This window comes from Dasypus novemcinctus, chromosome 21 (genome assembly GCF_030445035.2).
Source record: "Dasypus novemcinctus isolate mDasNov1 chromosome 21, mDasNov1.1.hap2, whole genome shotgun sequence".
Taxonomy (NCBI): domain Eukaryota; kingdom Metazoa; phylum Chordata; class Mammalia; order Cingulata; family Dasypodidae; genus Dasypus; species Dasypus novemcinctus.
The window spans coordinates 46,336,392-46,358,805 of NC_080693.1; the positions used below are offsets into that span (position 1 = coordinate 46,336,392).

A 22,414-nucleotide genomic window follows, 5' to 3' on the forward strand; every position below is an offset into this window, starting at 1 on the left:
AACATTGTAGACTCTTCCAGTTTTGCCATTCTAACATTTGTGGGACATTTCTTTCTGAACAGTGCCCATTCCCTTTATGTCTACAATCTTACCTTTCTTGTAGATTTGTATGTATGTGGCGAAAGGAACAATTCCATGTTTTCTAAAAGGCCTAGAAAACATATTGCGGGTTCCTCTCCTCTTTCCCTTTGTGTTCATCATTTTGGTGAATTACTGCAAGATGCTAGAAAGGAAACTATAGTAAGTCTTGAAATCATCTTGTAAAGTCTCAGATTTTGTTCTTGTTTATTAAACAGTTTTGATTATATTGCGTTTACAAATTTTTCGGACAACTAATATAGAAAAGTCTCCTGGGATTTTGGTTTGGAACTGTGGACTCTAAAGAACAATTTGGAGAGAATTTATGTTTTAACCATATTGAGTCTTCTACTCCATGAACATCATATACATCTCCACTTATTAGGTCTTTAATTTTTCAACAGTGTTTTGCAGTTTTTTGCATATAGATCTTGTTTATACATTTTTTTTTTGTCTGCTTAGGGTGATTTCAACTGATGTTCTTTATCTTAAAAAATAGAGCAGGAACAGTTGCAACTTGTGTTTTAACTGCATTGGATTTCAGAAAAAAGTTAAGCTATTTGCTTAAGCAAGTGTCCTTAAAAACGACTGGGAGGATAGATACTTGAGCTGTTAGGCATGGACTCAGGGACATCATTTATAGGGAATGATGTGCATGAATGCTCATCATAAACCGTTTTATTCCAGATTTTATATATAAAATCTTTCTGAGTTATCTTCCATGGCCCCAAGTGTAGCTGCTTTCCTCTTTGGCTTTTAATTTCTTGCTATTAATGGGCTCTTAGAGCAGCGGGTGGTATTTTGTGTCTTTTAATCACTTAAGACATTACCTGGGAAGAGGTTGGAGAAGAGAAAGCTCTTTATTTGGGGACCTCATGTTTTCTTTCTATCAGAGCTTGTGAAAGTATAAAGATTCTTTGGTTTATGCACTTGTGAAATAAGAATGGATAATGTATCAATTGGTAATGTTAGAAAGAAAGCTGCACTTGTAAGAGAACAAAAGCTCACCAGATTATGGAGGAGAAAAGAATTTTATTAATGATCTTACTAAAAATGGGTGCGTGACCTGGATAAAATGGCTGACGTGCTAGACAGCAAGAAACAATATTTATACCCTGAACCTAACACACAGGTCCCTCCCCGTTCCCCATTGATTGGGTACTTCAGGATTAAAGCCTATCTGAGAGGTCTAATTAATTTACGCTACTTCCTGCTCTCAGTCGTGGCTCCCCATTCCCTACATTCTGTCCTCCTTTTTCCCTACATTCCCCTGGGCGGGTGCCACTTTCACTTCTGGTGCTGCTTTTCAAATTCTGCGCCTCTTTCCACAATTGGCCCCGCCCTTACCTTGGCGCCACTTTTCAAATTCTTGGTGCCAAAGCTGGTAGAACCCCTTTCCCTCCCTCCTCCAACTGCAGAGCCAGCTGTGGCTTCACCTTTATGTGAAAACTAAACTTAACCCTTTCCTTACAGTAAGGAGAGGGAAGGTTTCTTCTGCCTTAAAGTATACCTTGGTGTGAATGCATTTTCAATTTTGGGGAAAAGGATGGAAAAGGCCTCCCATATCAGCTCATTTAAAATCAAATAGGGGGAAAGTGGATGTGGCTCAACTGATAGAGTGTCTGCCTACCATATAGGAGGTCCAGAATTTGAACCCAGGGCCTCCTGGCCCATGTGGTGAGCTGGCCCATGTGCAGTGCTGCTGCGCATAAGGAGTGCCCGTGCCACACAGGGATGCCCCTGCATAGGGGTGTCCGATGTGCAAGGAGTGCGCCCCACAAGGAGAGCCACCCTTCACTGAAAAAGTGCAGCTCGCCCAGGAGTGGCGCTGCATACATGGAGAGGTGATACACAATAAAAAGAGAGACACAGATTCCCAGTGCCACCAAGAATGCAAGTGGACACAGAATACACAGTGAATGGACACCAGAGAGCAAACAACCCGGGGGGTGGGGAGGGGAAATAAAAAAAAAAAATCTTTAAAAAAAAATCAAATAAGGACTGTAAATGTCAGTTGAGAGAAAGCTAGAGATAATCTAGGGACTGAATAACACAGTGAACACAGAGATGGATGAGAATTGTGGTTAATAGTATAAATACAAAATTTTCCTTAGACGAACTAGAAAATAAATGTATATTACTATTGCAAGGTGCCAACAATGTGGAGAAGCCTGGAAAAATACAATTAATGTAACCTATGGACTATAGTTAGCAGCCATACTGTAATATTCTTGCATCAATGTCAAAGATATACTGTGTTAATAATAGGAGGTATGAAAAAAATATACCAAATGTATGCTCTAGACTAAAGTTAGAGGTAGTAGTCTTATAATATTATCTTGTAATTTGTAACAAATGTTCTACAACAATGTATTGGTGGAGGGGTGTTATATGGGAATTCCATAAATGTGCATGATTGTTTTGTAAGTTCACAACTTCTCTAATAAGATATATTAAAAATAAAAGTAGTAAGGGGGACTGATGTGGCTCAGTGGTTGATTGCCAGCTTCCCACATAGGAGGCTGGAGTTCAATCCCCAGCCCTATCTCAAAAAAACAAAGCAAACAAAAAAATCAAATAGGAAATATTCTTGTTCCTTGGAGCAAAAATGAAAGCTGTAAAACAAACACTTCACTGTTGCTAGCCAAATATAATATACAGCTTCAATATTAAGACTATCCAGACAGGGAAGCGGATGTGGCTCAAGTGATAGAGCTTCTGACTACCATATGGGAGGCCTGGGTTCAATCCCTAGGGCCTCCTGGTAAAAAAAGAAGAGAAAGTGTGCCTGCATGGCAAGTCAGTGCCCATGTGAGTGCCCACATAGTGAGCCTGTGCCCACATGGGTGCCTGCAGAAGTGCCTGCATGGTGAGACAGTGCCCTGCACAAGTGAGTCATGCAGCAAGATGATGATGCATCAAAAGAGAGACAAGGGTAGTAGAGTCAAGGTGAAGTGTAGCAGAAACCAGAAACTGGTGGCGCAATTGACAGGGAACCTCTCTCCCTATCAGAAGTCTCCAGGATTGAATCCTAGAGGAGAGAAAATGAGAAGACAACACAGACAGCAAAAACAGCAGGGTGGGAGGAGGGGAAGGGGGGAAATAAATAAATAAATAAACCTTAAGGGGGAAAAAAAAAAGACTATCCAGACAAATAAAATTTATTCTTAATTAGACTTAGAAATATCGTATTATAATTTATTTCAATGCATAACATTTTAGACATTTGGATAAACAAGTCCTTGATTCTTTGAATATTCACTGAATTTTGCTACGTTTTTTTTTTAAATTTATTTAAATTTTTTATTTTGAAATACTTTCAAATTTACAGGACAGTTACAAAAATAATACAAACCCTATACAGGAAACTCCAACATACCCTTTTCCCCCAGATATCCAGATCCACCAATTTTAACATTTTGTCACATTTGCCATATCTTTCAAACTATCTGTCATATTCATTTTCTGAATACTTGATTGTAGGTTGTATATATAGTGCTCTTAGTACTTAGTACTAAGTACTTAGTTCTGCCATGTACATTTCCTAAGAACAAGGCTATTCCCTTAACGTATCTACCTTATGTTCGGTTATCAGTTTAAGAAATTTAACATTGATATAAGCCTTACACTCTATATTACATTTATTTTTTATATGTCACAATAATGTCCTTTTGAGCCTTTTGCCCACACTTGTTAAATCTCATCCAGGATTATGTATTGTCTTTAATTGCCATTTTCTCTAGAGTTGTGCTTTTTAAAATTTTTTTACTGTGGGAACATATATATTAATATATCATAGACTTTCCCATTTCAACTCCTTCCAGTATACGACTGAGTGGGATTAATAACATTTACAATGTTGTGCTACCCTCACCACCTTTCATTACTAAAACTTCCTGTATTCCTAAACAGAAACTCTATACCCATTTTGCATTAACTGTGTTCACACACCCCTACCACCTGGCAAACTACTCTAATTTCTGTCTCTTTGAGTTTGCATATTCTTCCATATAATCTTTGTAGTTAACATGGAGCTTAAATTTAGCATCCTGAATCTATAACAATCTCATTTGTTTTGATACCAACTTAACTTCAATAGAATATACAAACTATATTTCTATACCTCTCCATCCCCCCACCTTTATGTAGTTTTTGTTACAAATTTTGTTTATACATTATGAGTCCTACTGATTTATCATTACTTTTTATGCATTTACCTTTTAGATCCTCTAGGAAATAAAAAGTGGTTACATGCAGCGAGCTGAGTGTCCATATGGGTGTCTACACAGCAAGCCAAGTACCCACGCGGGTGCACACATGAGTGCCTGCGTGGTGAGCCAGTGCCTGTGCGGGGAGCCCGTGGCCACATGGTGAGCTAAGTACCCATGTGAGTGCCTGTGTGGTGAGCCCAGTGCCCGCGTGAGTGCCCACATTGTGAGCCAGTTCCCATACAGTGAACTGAGTGCCTGTGTAGCAAGCTGAGTGCCCACGTGGTGAGCCAGTGCCTGCGCAAGTGAGTCACACAGCAAGATGATGATGCAACGAGAGAGATGAAGGGGAGAGTCAAGGTGAAGTGCAGCAGAAACCAGGTGGCGCAATTGACAGGGAACCTCTCTCCACATCAGAGGTCCCAGGATCGAAAGACAAGAAGAGAACACAAAAAGAGAAACAGATACAGAAGATCACACAGCAAATGGACACAGCAGAAACAGCAAGGCGGGGGAAGGGGAGGGGAAAAAATGGAGTTACAAATCAAATATACAATAGTACTGGTATTTATATTTACTTTAGTTGTTACCCTCACTGGAATTCTGTATTTCTTCACATAGCTTCAATCTGTTTTCTCTTGTCCTTTACTTTCAACCTGCAGAATTATCTTTAGTATTTCTCTTACAGCTGGTATAGTGGTGACGAACTCCCTTAACTTTTTTTTATCTGGGAATGTCTTAGTGTCTCCCTCATTTATGAATGACAGCTTTGCTGGATCTAGAATATTTTTTTTCTTAGGAGGTACTGGTGATTGAACCCGGGACCTTGTATATGCGAGACACATGCTGAACCATTGTGCTACACCTGCTTTGTAAGAATTTAAAATTCTATCACTTGATTGGGGTAGGGGCCTTGCTGAGGTTTTCATGTAGTATTTGGTGACTCTAAAATACATTTAGCTTGTTAGGACAACTTATTTTTGATAGGGACTGCAAGACTTGTAATAGCTTTTACAAATTCCTTCTCTCATCACTTAATTTGACTAATAATAAAAGAAAATACCTTATACTTTATTTCAGTATTGCTAGGGCAGGCATTATTCTAGGGGCTAAAGATATTAAGGAACTTATCTGGGAAACAGATAAATTAAATACATTGAGACAGATGCAGTGATGGGAAAAGTAAATTATCAGGTATTTTGAGGCACATTGGAGAGAGGTATGATAACTTGGAGCAGGCTTTTTGTTAGATGTGAGATAATAAACTGAGACTTGAAGGATATGTAGGGCCTAGCAAGTAAAGGATAAGTCAGGTGTTTGAGGCAAAAAGTACATGGGGAAAACTTGATAAGACGTTGCTGCACAACTGAGGAAAACCACAAGTGCTTTAGTACATTGTTAAGAGTGGGAGCCATGAATGTTCAGAGTAAGATCAATATCATTTTTCTTTGTTATATTCCTAAACATTTTATTTTGTGACAGATGGCATCAATAAGAAGTCTTTAAAAAATAATCTAAAGGAATTTATATATTTATATATTCTGGATGTGAAACCCTTATCAGCTAGATGGTTTCCAAATATTTTCTTCCATTCTATAGATTGTTTTTTTACATTCTTTTTTTTTTTTTTAAGATTTATTTTTTATTTATTTCTCTCCCCTTTGCCTGCCCCAGTTGTCTGTTCTCTGTGTCCATTTGCTGCGTGTTCTTCTTTTTGTCCGCTTCTGTTGTTGTCAGCGGCACGGGAATCTGTGTTTCTTTTTGTTGCATCATCTTGCTGCATCAGCTCTCCATGTGTGTGGCGCCTTTCCTGGGCAGGCTGCACTTTCTTTTGTGCTGGGCAGCTCTCCTTATGGGGCGCACTCCTTGCGCGTGGGGCTCCCCTACACGGAGGGCACCCCTGTGTGGCAGGGCGCTCCTTGCGTGCATCAGCACTGTGCGTGGGCCAGCTCCACACCGGGCAAGGAGGCTGGGGCTTTGAACTGTGGACCTCCCATGTGGTAGACGGATGCCCTATCCACTGGGCCAAGTCCGCTTCCCTTTTTTTACATTTCTTGATGAAGTTCTTTGGTGCACAGGCCTTTTAAATTTTGATGAAATTTCATTTATCTAGAGTTTCTTTTGTTATGCTTTTTGTGTAAAGTCTAAGAAACCAATACCTAACACAAGGTCCTTAAGATGTTTCCCTATGTTTTCCTCTAGGAGTCTTACAGCTTTAATTCTTATATTTAGGTCTTTGATCCATTTTGAGTTAATTTTTGTGTATGGTATAAGGTAGGGGTCTACCTTCATTCTTTTTTAGGAGCCACCAGGGATTGAACCCAGGACTTCGTACATGGGAAGCAGGTACTCAACCACGGAGCTACATCTGCTCCCCCTACCTCCATTCTTTTGTGTACAGCTATCCACTTCTCCCAGCATCATTTTCTGAAGAGACCATTCTTTCCCCACTGAGTAGACTTGGCACCTGTGTCAAGGATCAGTTGGCAAAAGGTGCAAGGATTTCTTTCTTTTTTTTTTTTTAAAGATTTATTTTTTATTTATTTCTCTCCCCTTCCTCGCCCCTTGTTGTCTGCTCTCTGTGTCCATTCACTGTGTATTCTTCTGTGTCTGCTTGTATTCTTGTCAGTGGCACTGGGAATCTGCGTCTCTTTTTGTTGTGTCATCTAGATGTGTCAGCTCTTCGTGTGTGTGACGCCACCCCTGGGCAGGCTGCACTTTTTTTTGCACGGGGTGGCTCTCCTTACGGGGCGCACTCCTTATGCATGGGCCTTCTGTACGTGGGGGACACCCCTGCGTGGCACGGCACTCCTTGCACACATCAGCACTGCGTGTGGGCCAGCTCACCACATAGGTCAGGAGGCCCTGAGTTTGAACTGTGGACCTCCCATGTGGTAGGTGGATGCTCTATCTGTTGATCCATATCTTCTTCTCAGGATTTATTTCTGAACTCACAGTTTGATTCCATTGGTCTGTATGTCTTACATACTTGTGCAAGTACCCGCTTTTTCCTTTTTTTTTTTTTTAGGTACTGGGGCTGGAGATTGAACCCGGGACCTCATAGGTGGGAAGCCAGTACTCAGCCACTGAGCCATGTCAGCTCCCATGAGTTGGTTTTTTTCGTTTGTTGCTTGTTGGTTTTAGGAGGCACTAGAAATCAAACTCAGGACCTTCCCATGTGGGAAGCAGGTGCTCAACCTCTTGAGCCACATCCACTCCCAGTACCACCTAGTTTAATTACTGTAGCTTTGTAATAAGTTTTAAAATTTGGCAGCGTGAGCCCTCTAACTTTGTTCTTTTCAATATGGTTTTGCCTTTGGTGTTGTTTAACCTTCTATATGAATTTGGTGATTGGTATTTTCCTTTTTCTTGTTGTGCTTTGGCCAATGACTTGAGTGTAGAATTGTGTGCCAGTTCTGAACTGAGGCTTTAAGGAGCTTTGCATGTTTCTGCTTATTGTCTTGTGCTTCTACAATCTCCATGAGAAGAGTATCTCATTGGTAATCTGCTGGCTGGTTCAAGGAAGAGAGACACCTAGAAGAAGTTCACAAATGTGACTATACACTTACTGCTTATGTATGTTCACATATACACTTAAATAAAATAAAAAATAATTTTGATCCAACGTTAAAGCATTTTAGGCTATAATAATAAAGACAAAATTATAATATTAATGTAAAAAAGACATAGAGAAGGCCTTTCTAGCCCAACCACAGCGCTGTTCTGAGAAGCAAAACTACCAAACTCAGAGTATCCTAGAGTAGCTGAACCTAGTGAAAAAATTGTGGAAGACAAATATCGTATGATCTCACTGATATAAAATAATTAGAATAAGGAAATTCAGAGTCACAGAAACTAGAATATAGGTTACCAGAGGCTGGGGTGGGGATAAGGAATAGGGAGTTAATGTTAATTGTACAGTTTCTATTTGGGATAATGGATAATGGAAAAGTTTTGGTAAAAATAGTGGTGGTAGCATAACATTGAGAACATAATTAACAGCACTGAATTATATATTTGAAGGTGGTTAAAAGGGGCGATTTTAGGTTTTATATGTAATTAGTACAAAAATGAAAAAATAATAGGACTGAACCTGAATGAAAACCATGTACTATAGTTAATAGCACAATGACATTTATTACCTGAAAGCATTTAAAAAGCTGACTAGACTACTTCAACTGATAAAACCAATTGTTTAGAGGCAGGGACTCATGTACTACCCTAATAAATAACAATTTGGGAATTGATGAACCCGCAGCTTCTGCCCACTTCTTTACTGATTTGTTGTTGGCTATTTGCCTGAAATCTCATGCCTGTAAACCTGGTGTTTGTGCAAATTACTGCTTATCTGTTTCAGACAAGCATACCCATCTATTTGCTCAGTCTGGAAGAAAGGGTAGATAATAGTCAAAACTATCAGCAGGAATATGCAAAAACCAGTTTTGATGTGTAGGCATAGGTAACCCTCAATTTGGGAACTTGAAATATTTCCTCTTAACACAGGCTCTAAAGCAGGGATTCTTAACCTTTTTTTTCCCACAAACCCCTTTGCCAGTCAGGTGAAAACCATGGACCCTACTAAGCCCACACTATACTGTGTACTATTTAATAAATATATCACACCTGTGCCAGCAGGTCCCCACAAGAATAACGGTTTTTTGAATTTCACTTCAAGCTCACAGACCCCTTGTCTTAGCCCTGTTCGTTCTTTCAAAATAATGAATGCTATTTCATCTATTCACTTCTGTCATTGAGCATTAGGCTGTATATTAAAAAGTAGGGACACAAAATGAAAAGTCATGGTTCTTGCCAACAAGATTTTTGAAATCAATTGGTGACACTACCATGTAAACAAATAATTATACAATGCAAGAAATGGCTAACGGGGCTATGCTTATAAGAGAAGGGAATGTAAGGACAGGGTACTTTAAATAGATTCTTTGGCTAATAATGTAGGTGAACTAAAGTTATAGGAGTATTTAGATATCTAAGTCTCCCTTAAAACAACATTTCTATGGTTAATACAATTTTTTTTTTACAGCGAGCTAGTTACTCCAGAGCACACCTGTACCAACTCTTCTTGCCTAGCTTACCATAGGCAGGGCGGCTATATTTTTTGCCTTCAGTTCCTGTGGGTTAATGAGTTGAAACAGGATCTCTCACAAGACGATGTGTTTAGAGCTTTAAAAGCACTGGCCCTCTGGGACAGTGAGAATCTATGGATTTTTTTGTAAAGCAAGTGTTTTTAAACTGGGACTGCAACTGCATTCTTTTCTTGCTGCCAGATATTTATAATATGTAATAGAAACTGCCATGTACTTAAAGCATTAAAGTGGTCATCTTAAAAACTAGCATAACAATATTAAATGCTTATAAAATATGTAGCATGGTCTTAAAAACTCAGTTATTTCTTAAACTATTCCTTTTTCATTTTTAAGGTATCTTTTTTTTTTTTTAAAGATTTATTTTTATTTAATTCCCCTCCCCTCCCCCAGTTGTCTGTTTTCTGTGTCTTTTTGCTGCGTCTTGTTTCTTTGTCCGCTTCTGTTGTCGTCAGCGGCATGGGAAGTGTGGGCGCGCCATTCCTCGGCAGGCTGCTCCCTCCTTCGCGCTGGGCGGCTCTCCTTATGGGTGCACTCCTTGTGCGTGGGGCTCCCCTACGCGGGGGACACCCCTGTGTAGCAGGGCACTCCTTGCGCGCATCAGCACTGCGCATGGGCCAGCTCCACACGGGTCAAGGAGGCCCGGGGCTTGAACCGCGGACCTCCCATGTGGTAGACGGATGCCCTATCCATTGGGCCAAGTCCGCTTCCCTAATTTTATTTTAAGTATTCTAATAACCCTAAAAGTGATATAAGTAACTAAAGTTAATTAAACAATGACCTCATTTGTTTTAGAAGACTTCTAGGAGGCTAATTTGTACCTGAAGAGAGGTATGAATGGAGTATATCAGTATCAATTTACTCTGTTAATCAGATGCTATTGAGTCAGTTATAATTGGTTGGTAAATTTCTTACCATGTAACTAAAAAATATCCTGTTTATTACCAGATCCTAGAACCCTATCGATATTGTCTCTGCTGTGTAAATAGCTCTGAGTAGTGCAATATTGCTTATAGGGTTTTAGTGTTTGGGAAGAACAATGGGCAGGTTGCAGAAACCATGTAACTGTAACTGAATCAACAGTTATCTTTGTTTAGGAAGAAAATGAATAGTTGAAGCTAGTTTTCACTATAAATATTAACATTTGAGGCTTAAATGTTAAGTTTTAATTTATTAGAAGAAGGCAACAATGATCTTTTCTAAGTTTTAACATTTTGATAAATTCATGTTTGAGTTTATTTGTAGTACAATGAAATAATAGAATTTTAGTGTTGAAAAGAGACTTTCCACTCCAACTCTTATTTACTAGGAGAGACTCAGAGAGATGAGGCCTTATCTAAAAGCCACACAGCTGGTTTGTGATAGCAAGGCTAGAACCCAAGAATCACAATTCCTCATATTTTTTTCTGTACCATCGTATCAGGTTGAATTCAGAGGGAATTTTTAGTTGAACAGCTTTATACTTAAGTGATATTAGATTTAAAATATTTTATTTTAATTGTTTAAATTTAATTTTTGGTGAAGAACTTATATTTCTTCCCATCAATGTGATTTATTGGCTTTAATGTCGTGTATAACTTTTGTCTAACCTGTAACAAACTTGGTGTAATGAAAATAGAGCTAGAGGCAAGTCACTTACGCTTTTTCCTCATTTGTAAAATGAAGAGTTCAGATCAGAGCATATTAAGATTGTTTTTCTATTTCTTAACATTGCATTGGCATCCATTTTCCATTTTTGTCACCTGCTTTTCCCTACCCCACTGACTTTGCTTATAAGCAAATAGTTCCCCTCTGTTTTTTTTAGGCGGTACCAGAATTGAACTTGGACCTGGTACATGAGAAGCAGGCGCTCAACCACTGAGCTATACCTACTATGCTCCTTGTATATTCTCGTAAAATGTTCTGTACAGTTCTCCACAGAGGATAACATGACACTTATTGCTGTTTTTCCTTCTTTTAAAGTCAGTTTAAAATGCTATTTATAGTGATTATATCAAATACTATTGATTGTACACTTTGGATGAATTGTATGCTTTATTAATATGTATCAATAAAATTGATAAAAACAACCGGTAAGTGGCTCAGGTGACTGGGCTCCTGCCTACCACACGGGAGGTCGTTGGTTCGGATCCTTGTGGTTCCTAAAGAAGACAGCAAGCTGGTATGACGGGGAGGCATGGGAGGCTGACACAAGAGACATGAAGAAAAAACCATGGTGAGAGACAAAAAAAACAGGGAGCAGAGGTGCAGTGATAAGGCACCTCCCTCCCACATCAGAGGTCCTGGGTTTGGCTCCCAGTGCCTACAAAAGAAGCAAGGAAGACGAACAGACACAGCAAGTGGAAAACAACAGGGTGGGGGGAAAAAAAATCCCCAAAATTCTATTTATAGGGAAGCAGATGTAGCTCAGTGGTTTGAGCGCCTGCTTCTCATGAATGTGTTCAATCCCTCCTACTGCCTCAAATAAAATAAATACAATTCTATTTATCCTCTGAAATATTTTCTGAATGGAAGTGTGAATAGAGTCCCTAAATGGAAAATGGGTGGGAAGCTCTGAATTTAAAAGCACTTGCCAATTTCCATGGTATAAATGGCTTATTTCAAACTACCAACATGTTAGCATTGAAGGTGGAGTTGGGAAGAGATGCATAGTAGCACATTATTATATTATATTTTCACTATGCAGATACATAGAAGGAAGCCTCAAGAGCATAGATAATGTAAAATACAGTGGAATAATTAAGAAGTGGTGGCTTTTGAGAATTTATTATCTTTTTTTTTTTTTAAGATTTGTTTTTTATTTCTCTCCCCTTTCCCTGCCAGTTGTCTGCTCTCTGTGTCCATTCACTGTGTGTTCTTTTGTGTCTGCTTGTATTCTTGTCAGGGGCACTGGGAATCTGTGTCTCTTTTTGTTGCATCATCTTGCTGCGTCAGCTCTTCATGTGTGTGGCGCCACTCCTGAGCAGGCTGCACTTTTTTCCACGTGGGGTGGTTCTCCTTACGAGGCACACTACTTGTGCGTAGGGTACCCCTACGTGGGGACACCACTGCGTGGTACAGCACTCCTTTCACGCATCAGCACTACAAGTGGGCCAGCTCACCCCACAGGTCAGGAGGTCCTGGGTTTGAATCCTGGACTTCCCATGTGGTAGGCAGACGCTCTATCAGTTGAGCCAAATCCACTTCCCCTAGAATTTATCTTTATTTTAATTTATTTAATTCTAAATTTAATTTAATTTTAATGATGGCTATATTTAACAATTGGAATGCAAAAAAATCCATTAAGTCAGTGATTGAAAGGGAACTCTCTGGTATCTTATTAAAATATGTTATTTAAAAGCAGGAGCCATTTTTTAGTATCCTTTGATAATTAATACATTGTATGCACCAGATATTATAGGAAGCTGTAGTTGAAACCATTTTCTTAAAAAGACCTTGTTAAATGGACTCTGGGATTATACTCAAACTTTAAGGAGAACTAAATATGAAGTTTAAAAAACACAGGCTTAAGAATTTTTGTCTCATAAATAGTTATAGTGTGACTAAAACTTTCTGTTTTAAGGTAACTGGAGTCACAAATGCCATAATCTTAAGAATTTTGTGAAGCATTGCTTTAAAAAATTTTAATAGAGATTATGACATGTTTTTTATTATGTTTTTCTATTTTTCTATTTTCAAAATGAGTGTCTATCACGTATTCATTGAAGTCTTAAAATATATAAAGGGAGGGAAGTAGATGTGGCTTAGGCAATTGCGTTCCTGTCTACCATATGGGAGGCCCTAGGTTCATTTCCCGGGACCTCCTGGTGAAGGCAAGCTGGCTTGTGCTGCTGAGAGCTGGTGCAGCAAGATGATGCAAAAAAGGGAGACACAGAGGAGAGACAGTGAGAGATGCAACAGACCAGGGAGATGAGGTGGTTCAAGCAATTGAGTGTCTCTCTCCCATACCATCGGTCCCAGAATCAGTTCCTGGTGTCTCCTAAAGAGAAAGACAAAAAGAAAAGAGAAGCAGACACAAAAGAACACACAGCAAATGGACACAAGAGAGCAGACAGCAAGTGCAAACAACAAGGGGGGGTATATATAAATATAAAGGGAAAAAAAAGAATAGCCAAAGTATCATGTTTATTAATATTTCTTTTGGCTCACAAAAACTAATGATTTGTGCTGATCTTTAGTTCCAGAAAGCTGATTCTGATCTGGATTACATTCAATACAGGCTGGAATACGAAATCAAGACTAACCATCCTGATTCAGTAGGCGAGGTAATCTACAAAATGAATGTCTTTTTAATTGAATATTTTATAATATTTTCTAATAGCATTTCTAGTAGTATTAGATATACAACAAATAATTATTTTATTTTTAAGTACTAGGTTCATAGAATTTTAAAATCTTGTGGTGGAAGCTTGATTGTAGCATGCGCGAGAGGTTATACCTGTAAGTCAGGGCAATTTGTGGCTATTTTTTTAAAACTTAAAATAAGTATCATTGAGTCCATATGTACAAATCACTGGAAGCTTTTGAATTTCTGAGGGAGAATAGAGAGAATATAGGTACCTCTAGAGTAGAGTAGTGGTTCTTTTTTTCTTTTTCAGGAGGTACCAGAGATTGAACCCAGGACCTTGTATGTGAGAAACAGGTGCTCAACCACTTGAGCCACATCTATTTCCTGTGCTTTTAAAATAACTTTGGGGGAGATGTCCTGGCAGTCATGGTATTCTCCTCTATAGATGATGATGATGTACTACTAATTTGTTTAATCATATAAGAAATTTGATTTTTGCATAAAATTGTATATTTAGTTATTCTAAATTTAGTTTGAGTAGAAATATTGTTTATATGCCATAAAACCATACCTGCAAATACACATGCCCATGGGGATAAAAGCAAACTATTTTCAAGCATTGTCTCTTAACATTAATTTTTGCTTAATGTTTTTTTAATTGTACTTTCTAGCAGCTAGCAGTATATTTTATAGTTTAAAAATCTCCACATAAAAAGGATTAAGGTGTTATAGGCACACAATTAAATAAAATGCAACATAGTTTACAAACATCAATAAAACACAATAGCCCCCAGGAAGCCAGTAACTCAAACAAATAGCTGTATTTTTCTAGGCTATCTGAACAACAGTTTTTCCTCTGTGGTGAGCTAAATCCTGGCCACAGTCTAGTCATAAGCAGGCCATATAATACCAATCATGTTATCCTGAATTAATCATTCCGACATCAATTTTATTAGTTGCAATTGTCTGAAAAACATGTAGTTTGGGTAATTGTTTATATTACCCTATCCTAACTCTTTTAGCTCTGTAGCTGTTTGTTACTTATGCTTGATTCTTAAACTCTTTCTTTTCCCAACTTTGGCAGATTATCAAGGGCAAGTTCTTGCCTTATTTCTTTTTTTTTCTATTTAAATTTGTATTTGGGGAATTCATCATTCGTCTGACTTCTGTGTACAGGTTCTCTGGACATTTCACTTCTGAACTCCATCCCAATTACCCTAAAGGCCATTTATGATTTGCTATCATCTCATACTTGATGTCTTCTTCCCTCAGATCAGTTTTCCTCCTAGATCTACAAATAGTTGATGTCTGTACAAAGGGAGGTATTGAAGAGATTGTTGAAATATAGGAAATTCAAGGTTCTCAAGGGTATAGGGAAAAAATAATAGTGGTATTAGGAGCTGAGGAAGGATGAGAATATCCATAGATATTTTAATTTTGTGATGAAAAACCAGGAAGATTGAAGTTCTGCCAGATGGTTTCTGTCTTCTAAGTGAAGCATTTAATGAAGTCATGTGTCAAGAAGGAGTGGATGGGTATTGGAGGGAGTGGAGAAAGTTTGGAGTAGCTAGTTTTGGAAAGTTTGCTAAGGAACTACCAGGGAATGGAAAGAATCATCAAGTGGCAGAAAGAGCCCAGGGAAAATGTCTTTTATAGAATAGTAGTTATTTATTTTGTAAACTGAATTTGAAAAACCAATGTAGGTTATAAATATAGTTGTGTCAACATGAATTTTGTATAATGAGGTCAATGGATTGGAATGTATACATACTTTGTCCCTATGAAAGTGTGTTTAAGAATTTTATAAGTGATTTCAAGTTGTTTTTTTATACCTTATGAACAAATCAACATAAAACCTTTTATTATCTTCTGAATAGCATTTAGAAGTGTATTTTAGAAATACTGTGTAATTAACTATTGTGAACCATGCATCAGATATTGTATGTCTAGAATGATTTTATTTGTTGTTCAACAGTGCTATTTTTTTTTTCTGTGAGTTACCTACGCTATAAATTCCTATTTCAAGAATAGGACCTAGGTCTTATTCTCTTTCTTTCCCACCTCCCATCCTGGTCACATAGTTACACAGACTAACTTTCTTATAATTAAATACTCAATATCGTTTGATTAAATGTATGACAGAATATGCCGTCTATATTTTAATTCTTAAAAGGAGCTTAATTTTTCCTTTCCATGATTTAACATATCTTTTTTCTTAATGTAGAAAAATCCGATTACTCTATTAAAGGAATTGTCAGCGATAAAGTTTCGATATCAGACTTTGCATGCACGCTTTAAACCAGTTGCTGCTGAGCAGAAGGAGACTAAGAGCCGCATTTATGCTCTTTTGAATAAGACTATGACCATGATACAAGAACTACAAAAGCAAACAGACCTGGAGGTAATATTTTCAATTGACAAGTTGGATTTGCAAAGTTTTAATTCTCATAACCCCTAGTAACTAGCATTTTGAAAGTCATCAGTCTGACCTGTTGATGGAAATGAGATATTCTTGTTTTCTTAAAATGTAGTAATAGCTGGCATTCCTGTCTGCTTTTATTTTAATGTAAGTATGTGGATTTGTCATGGTTAATAAGGAGGTTTGTTATCTTGGATTATATAACCATGGCAGAAGAGAAAATTTGTTAATACTTAATCTCCCAGCTCTCCTGGTTCCTATGGGTACTAGTGAGACTGAGAAATCTGGAAAGATTGATCGCAGTGATTTTTTTCTTCTCCTTTGCTTCATTTTGGTTAGAGCCTTTCCCTACTTCCTCATCATCTGCATCTTATTTACTGTAGAATTCCTATAACTGTGTGTATCTATCATTGATGTGTTATATTCTTCAGGTAGGTTGGAATAGGAAAAAGGTTATTAACCACTGACTTAGGCACTAAGATATTGAACAGAAAATTGAAGGATTTAGTGGCATTTTAAATTACTATTAAGGAAAAGTTGGCACTTTAGAAGAAAAAGGTTATATGTAGATGGCATCAGAGAATTGAACTTAAATTATATGGATGATGTACGTCCTATAGGCTTTATCTCTGGTGCAAACTAGAGATTACTAGTTAACTGGTAATGGCTGCTTGGAGTGCTGTATTAAGAAGCTATGCCTGGGCATTGCAGAAAATAGTGTTATCTGCTGTCAGCATGGGAAGGAGGAGGGGCAGTATACATGCTGTTTACTTGCCAATTCTGAACCAAATTCTGACTTAAGATACTAGAATTATGGGCTTGTAGCTAGAGTAAGAGTATATCTCAAAGACTGATTAATTTGATCAAGAATTCTCTATATTTTGTGGAGTGGGTGAAGCTCAGTGGTTGAGCATGTGCTTCACGTCCCAGGTTCAATCCTTGGTAACTCCTTAAAAAAAATAACTCTTTATATTTCAAATGGACGAAAAGAGAACAATACTTGGTTAAAGCTGTAAATGATACCTTAGAAATAATCTATTATATCGCAGGGAGAAGAGTAGTGGAGGAGGGAAGAACAATTAGAAAGGCTGAAAAGAGAGAATGGGAAGGTGGAATTTAAAAGAGTAAGGTAGGGTGGTGTTATATGTTAAACAAAATGCAAATAAATGTATGATAACCTTTTATAAGTACAACTCAGATCACATATTCTTCATTGTATCTGATCAGAGCCTGACAATAGGAAAACAAGTCTGGAAGGATTAAGTGTAGTTCCAGATGCACATATCAAATATATGTGTATAGAAATCCATAAACTTTTTGAGCACAGAACACATGTGGGTGAGTGAACAAAAAAAGATATTTTGAATATTTACTAAAAATTGCTTCTGACTGGATATAATAAGTATATGATTTATTTCTGATAAGAGATCACAAATTGGTAGAAAAAAACAATAGTGATAAGGGATTTCAGTCATCTGAATGTCTGTAAAGATCTTGTTTTTTTTTTAAGATTTAATTTTTATTTATTTCTCTCCCTTTCCCCCCCATTGTCTGCTGTCTGTGTCTATTCACTGTGTGTTCTTCTGTGTCCACTTGCATTCTTGTCAGCAGCACCGGAAATTGTGTCTCTTTTTGTTGTGTCATCTTGCTGTCAGCTCTCCGTGAGTGGGTGGCGCCACTCCTGGGCAGGCTGCACTTTTTTTGTGTGGGCGGCTCTCCTTGCAGGGCATACTCCTTATGTGTGGGGCTCCCCTACACGAGGGACACACCTGGGTGGCATGGCACCCTTGCGTGCATGCTCGCATGCTCCTTGCGTGCATCAGCACTGCGTGAGGGCCAGCTCATCATAGTGGTCAGGAGGCCCTGGATTTGAACCCTAGACTTCTTATATGGTAGATGGATGCTCTATCAGTTCAACCAAATCCACTTCCCAGAATGTCTGTAAAGATCTTCATTCAGTTAAAAGAAATATCTAAGAAATATCTGAAGTGAGTGTTAGTCATGTTAAAAAACAAAAAGCTAAGGAAGCTCTCACTTTGGATTAGATGATGACAAACTAGGAGAAACAATTGAAAGATAGGCTATAAAATTTGAAAAGGGGGGTCATTTTTTAGAATAATTGATAACTGTATTAGTCAGGGTTCTCTAGAGAAACAGACTCAACAAGAGATATCTGTCAATAGTAAGAGATTTTATCAGAGTCTCTCACGTGACTGTGGGGATGCACAAGTCCAGGTTCTGCAGGCAGGCTGCAACCAGGGGCTCCAGTGAAAGTCCAGTGAAGGTTCTTGATGAGTCTGGGAGACACTGGCTGTCCAAAGACGAGCTGGGAAATTCTCACTCAATGCTGGAATCACTTCCCTTTTTAAGACATTCAACTGATTGGATAATACATCACTCATTGCTGATGACAGTTCCCTTGATTGATGTAATCAGCTATCTATGATTTACCACTGCAGTAAAGACAATGGTGACTAAAGTCCATAAATGCCCTTGTATTACAGTTAGCCCAGTGCTTTCCTGACCAAACAGCTGGGTACAATTACCTGGCCGAGTTGACACATTTGCCTAACTATCACCATGACCAAGTTGGGAAATGTTAGAGATAGTGGATTTTGTATATATACTTTAAAAATGATAGTAAAAAGTTAAGAGAAAATATAGATGTGATGTTCTATCTTCTGAGAGTTTGAAAGTGCTTATGATTGAATGGAAGACTTCAAAAGGAAACCATTATGTTGTTAGAAATTTTATAATCCAAACATGGAAGAAAAGGGAACAGCATTGGTAGAGAATTGTGTAACCAAAAACTGTGTTACCCTAAGTGTGTAACATTCAAGATAGACTTTATAAAGGAATTTCAAGTATAAAAAGGCTATATCAGTTACAGGGCAGGAAAACCAAAGGCTGGGTTAAGCTGAGGTCTCTGAAATTTTCTGATTTAACTAAAAGAACCTTTAAAATTGTCTTGGGAGTAAAAAGAACAAGAAAGTGGTGTTTGCTTAGGGCAAATGGTGCTTCATTTACAGAAAGAAAACAGAAAGTAAAACTGTTCAGGTATTATCTTTTGTATTAGTCAGCCAAAAGGATGCTGATACAAAGTACCAGAAATCTGCTGGCATTTATAAAGGGGATTTATGTGGGATAGAAACTTACAGTTACAAGGCCGTAAAGTGTAAGCTACTTCCCTCACCAAAGTCTGTTGCTGCGTGTTGGAGCAAGATGGTTGCTGGTCTCTGCGAGGGTTTAGCCTCTCTCTCTCTCTCTGTAGTCCCAGCTTCTTCCAATATCATCTGTAGGATGGGATAGGTCTCATCTCTCTCCTGGAGCTTGTTTCTCTCCAGGCTCAGATGCTCCGCTTGCTCCACAAGGCTAGCTGTAAACGATCAGGCAAATGGCTCGTCTTCTGTGGCCTCTGCATGTCCAGTGGAACCCTCTCTCCTCCCTCATCTATCTGCCTCTCTGTGTATTTACTTCCTGGGGCTTCAGCATCAAAAACTCCAGCATCACGACACCACTGTCTGCTGTGTCATATGGTTTTCTCCGCATAGTTTTCACATCATACTGACATGGCCCGAACAAAGCCTTAAGCATAAAATAATCAAGTAAAAGTGAAACCTCTGAGTCCAATACAATCTAATATGCCCAGAGGAACAAACCAGTTTGCAAACAGAATCCAATATCTATTTTTAGAATTCATAAATAATGCCAGACTGCTTAATCTTGCTATGATCTTTGTTGAGGAGATTGATTTTTCATTAGGAAGAGTAGAAAATGTATTTTGAGATGCACTTGAATTGATATTATTAAATAATTATGGAGATGAGAACAGAAAAAGAGTTGGAAGACAATATGTATTCATTTCCTCATATTAGTTGATATTAGAATATTGAGGTTAAAATATTTATATTATAAAGATGACCATCAAATGACACTCCCCCCCAAATTACTAAATTTGTACCAAACTTGTGCCAAAACAAGAACTTAGGCCTGATAACAAAAATAGAAAATAAAATAAGCATTAAAAATAGAGTGTGTGTGCTATTCCATTGATGCTCCAAAACACTAAAGTAAAAGAAAAAAAAATCTACAAACTTTAGGCCTTAACAAATGTGACCTTCATGCCTGGAAAAATTCTTCAAAGGTTTATTAAACAGGTCTGAAAACTTAAACAGTGATCATAAGGAGCAACATGGATTCAGGTAGAATAAGTCTTGCCAGAATAACCCTATAGCCTTTATTTGAGGTAGAAGGGGGAAAATCTGTAAATATTTGGTTTGCTGTAAGGCGTATGATTCTTTCAATTTTTCCATGTGCAACATGTTGGGCAAATGTGGGCTTTATCATCAGTTGCCCAAACTGCTGCATATCAGAATCATATAGGGGAAGCAGACTTGGCCCAATGGATAGGGCGTCCGCCTACCACATGGGAAGTCCGCGGTTCAAATCCCCGCCCCCTTGACCCACGTGTGAAGCTGGCCCATGCGCAGTGCTGATGGGCACAAGGAGTGCCATGCCATGCAGGGGTGTCCCCTGCATAGGGGAGCCCCATGTGCAAGGAGTGCACCCTGTAAAGAGAGCTGCCCAGCGCGAAAGAAAGTGCAGCCTGCCCAAGAATGGCTCTGCAAACATGGAGAGCTGACACAAAAGATGATGCAACAACAAAAAAAAGAAACAGATTCCTGGTGCTGCTGATGAGGATAGAAGAGGTCACGGAAGAACATACAGCAAATGGACATAGAGAGCAGACAACTGGGGGGGCTGGGAGAAATAAAAAAATAAATCTTAAAAAAAAAAAAAGAATCCATGTAGGTTCTTGAAACTCTTCTCTTAGAGCCAGGCTGTTAAATAGCCACATGAAGCTATATAACTTAAAATTAAACATTTAAAGTAGTTAAATAAAAAATTCAGTTCTTCAGCTATTGATTGAGCAGTGCAGATATAGAACATTTTCAGCATTGCAGAAAGTTCTAGTGGATAATATAGTCCTAGATATTCTGATTCTTTAGGTCTGAGGCATTCCAGATTTGGCAGTCTCTCCACATGATCCATATAGTTAGGCAGATTTGCAGCTTCTTGAGTGACTCTTTAGGTCTTAATCTCCATGGGTTTATTTACCCATAGAACCCTTTATTTCAACCAGCCTTTTTGTTGGTGCTCTCTGAAAGTCCGTCACAACTTTGCTTCTTTCTCTGAACTTTTGCTTCTACCTGCTTTGGGTGGGTGCTGTTGACTGGTTTCTCAGCTGCTGTTCTCCTTTGCTTTTTATCCGAGCACTGACTTCATATGTGTTCATTCCCTCACAGCCGTGAGTCTAAGCTGAAGCGGGCCCCTTCAGATCCAGGGTTACCTGATTGGCCAAGGCTAAAACATTGGTTTAGGTCAGGAATGAGCTTGTAATCCAAAAAACACATATGAGGAAGGGAAGTCTGAAAGTAGGTAAGTATGAATAGTTTCTCCTCATTACTGAGTGAGCCCTGGGAAGAGAAAGCTGCTTTTTTTTCTGGATGGTGTGTAGAGATATGATGCTTAGGACTGCTAGAGCCATTTTGCTGTCAGCCTGAGGATAAAATCATCATCAAGGATATCAGACCTGTAGGGTAGAAAATAGAGTCCTTACATTATTGAGCTGCTAAATATGCCCTTTTGAATTTGTTGTGCAATGATAAATTCTCTTTTTAAGCCCCTTTGAAATGTGTTTCTATTTGTTTCAGATGAAAGCATTTTAATTATCCTTCAAAATTTAGCCAAGTTTCTCTTCTCTGGGAAAACGTTGACTATTTTTGTTCACAATATCTTCTTTTTCAAATTACTTTTAGAATATGGCATTCAAAAGTGACTTCTTTGATTCTATTAAATTATAGTCCTTGTGCTGTTTGATTTCTTGGTCTTGATTCTTCAGCTTAATTGCCAGTACCTTGGAAGCTCAAGCATAGTATTATTATTTTTTAGTTATTTTTAATTGATTAAGATAAAAACTTCTAGTTCTGAAGCTGTGAAAATGTCTAAATCAAGGCATCATCAGAAATGCTTTCTCACCAAAGGTTGGCTGCTGGATCCTGGACTTCTGCCATGTGGCATGGCAAAATGACTCTTGGTCTGGGTCTCTGCCTTCTCCACCAGGCCCCTTTTTCCCTGAGCTCAGTTGTGGGTGATTAAGCACATTGCAGTGCTCGTCTCTTCAGCTTTGAGATGCTTCGTGGGCCTAACCTCTTGGGAGCCTCTTTCCATGCCAGTGTGCTCTGCTTATTTCAGCCTCCAGTCTCGGGCCTCTCTCTCAGCCTCTTGGTGTTTGTCTTTTCTGCCATGCAGGCAATCC

At 38.4% G+C, this 22,414-nt stretch overlaps 1 protein-coding gene across 3 annotated transcripts in view; it reads left to right on the top strand.

The window, feature by feature from the left end:
• Positions 1-22,414, top strand: part of SKA2 (spindle and kinetochore associated complex subunit 2) — a 34,237-nt gene that overhangs the window by 7,695 nt on the left and 4,128 nt on the right. For 2 of the 3 annotated variants that reach the window (XM_004468207.5, XM_071210896.1), the window contains exons 2-3: positions 13,567-13,653; positions 15,901-16,077. In XM_004468207.5, coding sequence (XP_004468264.1) covers positions 13,567-13,653; positions 15,901-16,077 — 264 coding nt within the window. Of the gene's footprint in view, positions 1-4,302; positions 4,449-13,566; positions 13,654-15,900; positions 16,078-22,414 lie in introns of all 3 variants that reach the window. The other variant, XM_071210895.1, reaches the window with a different exon arrangement.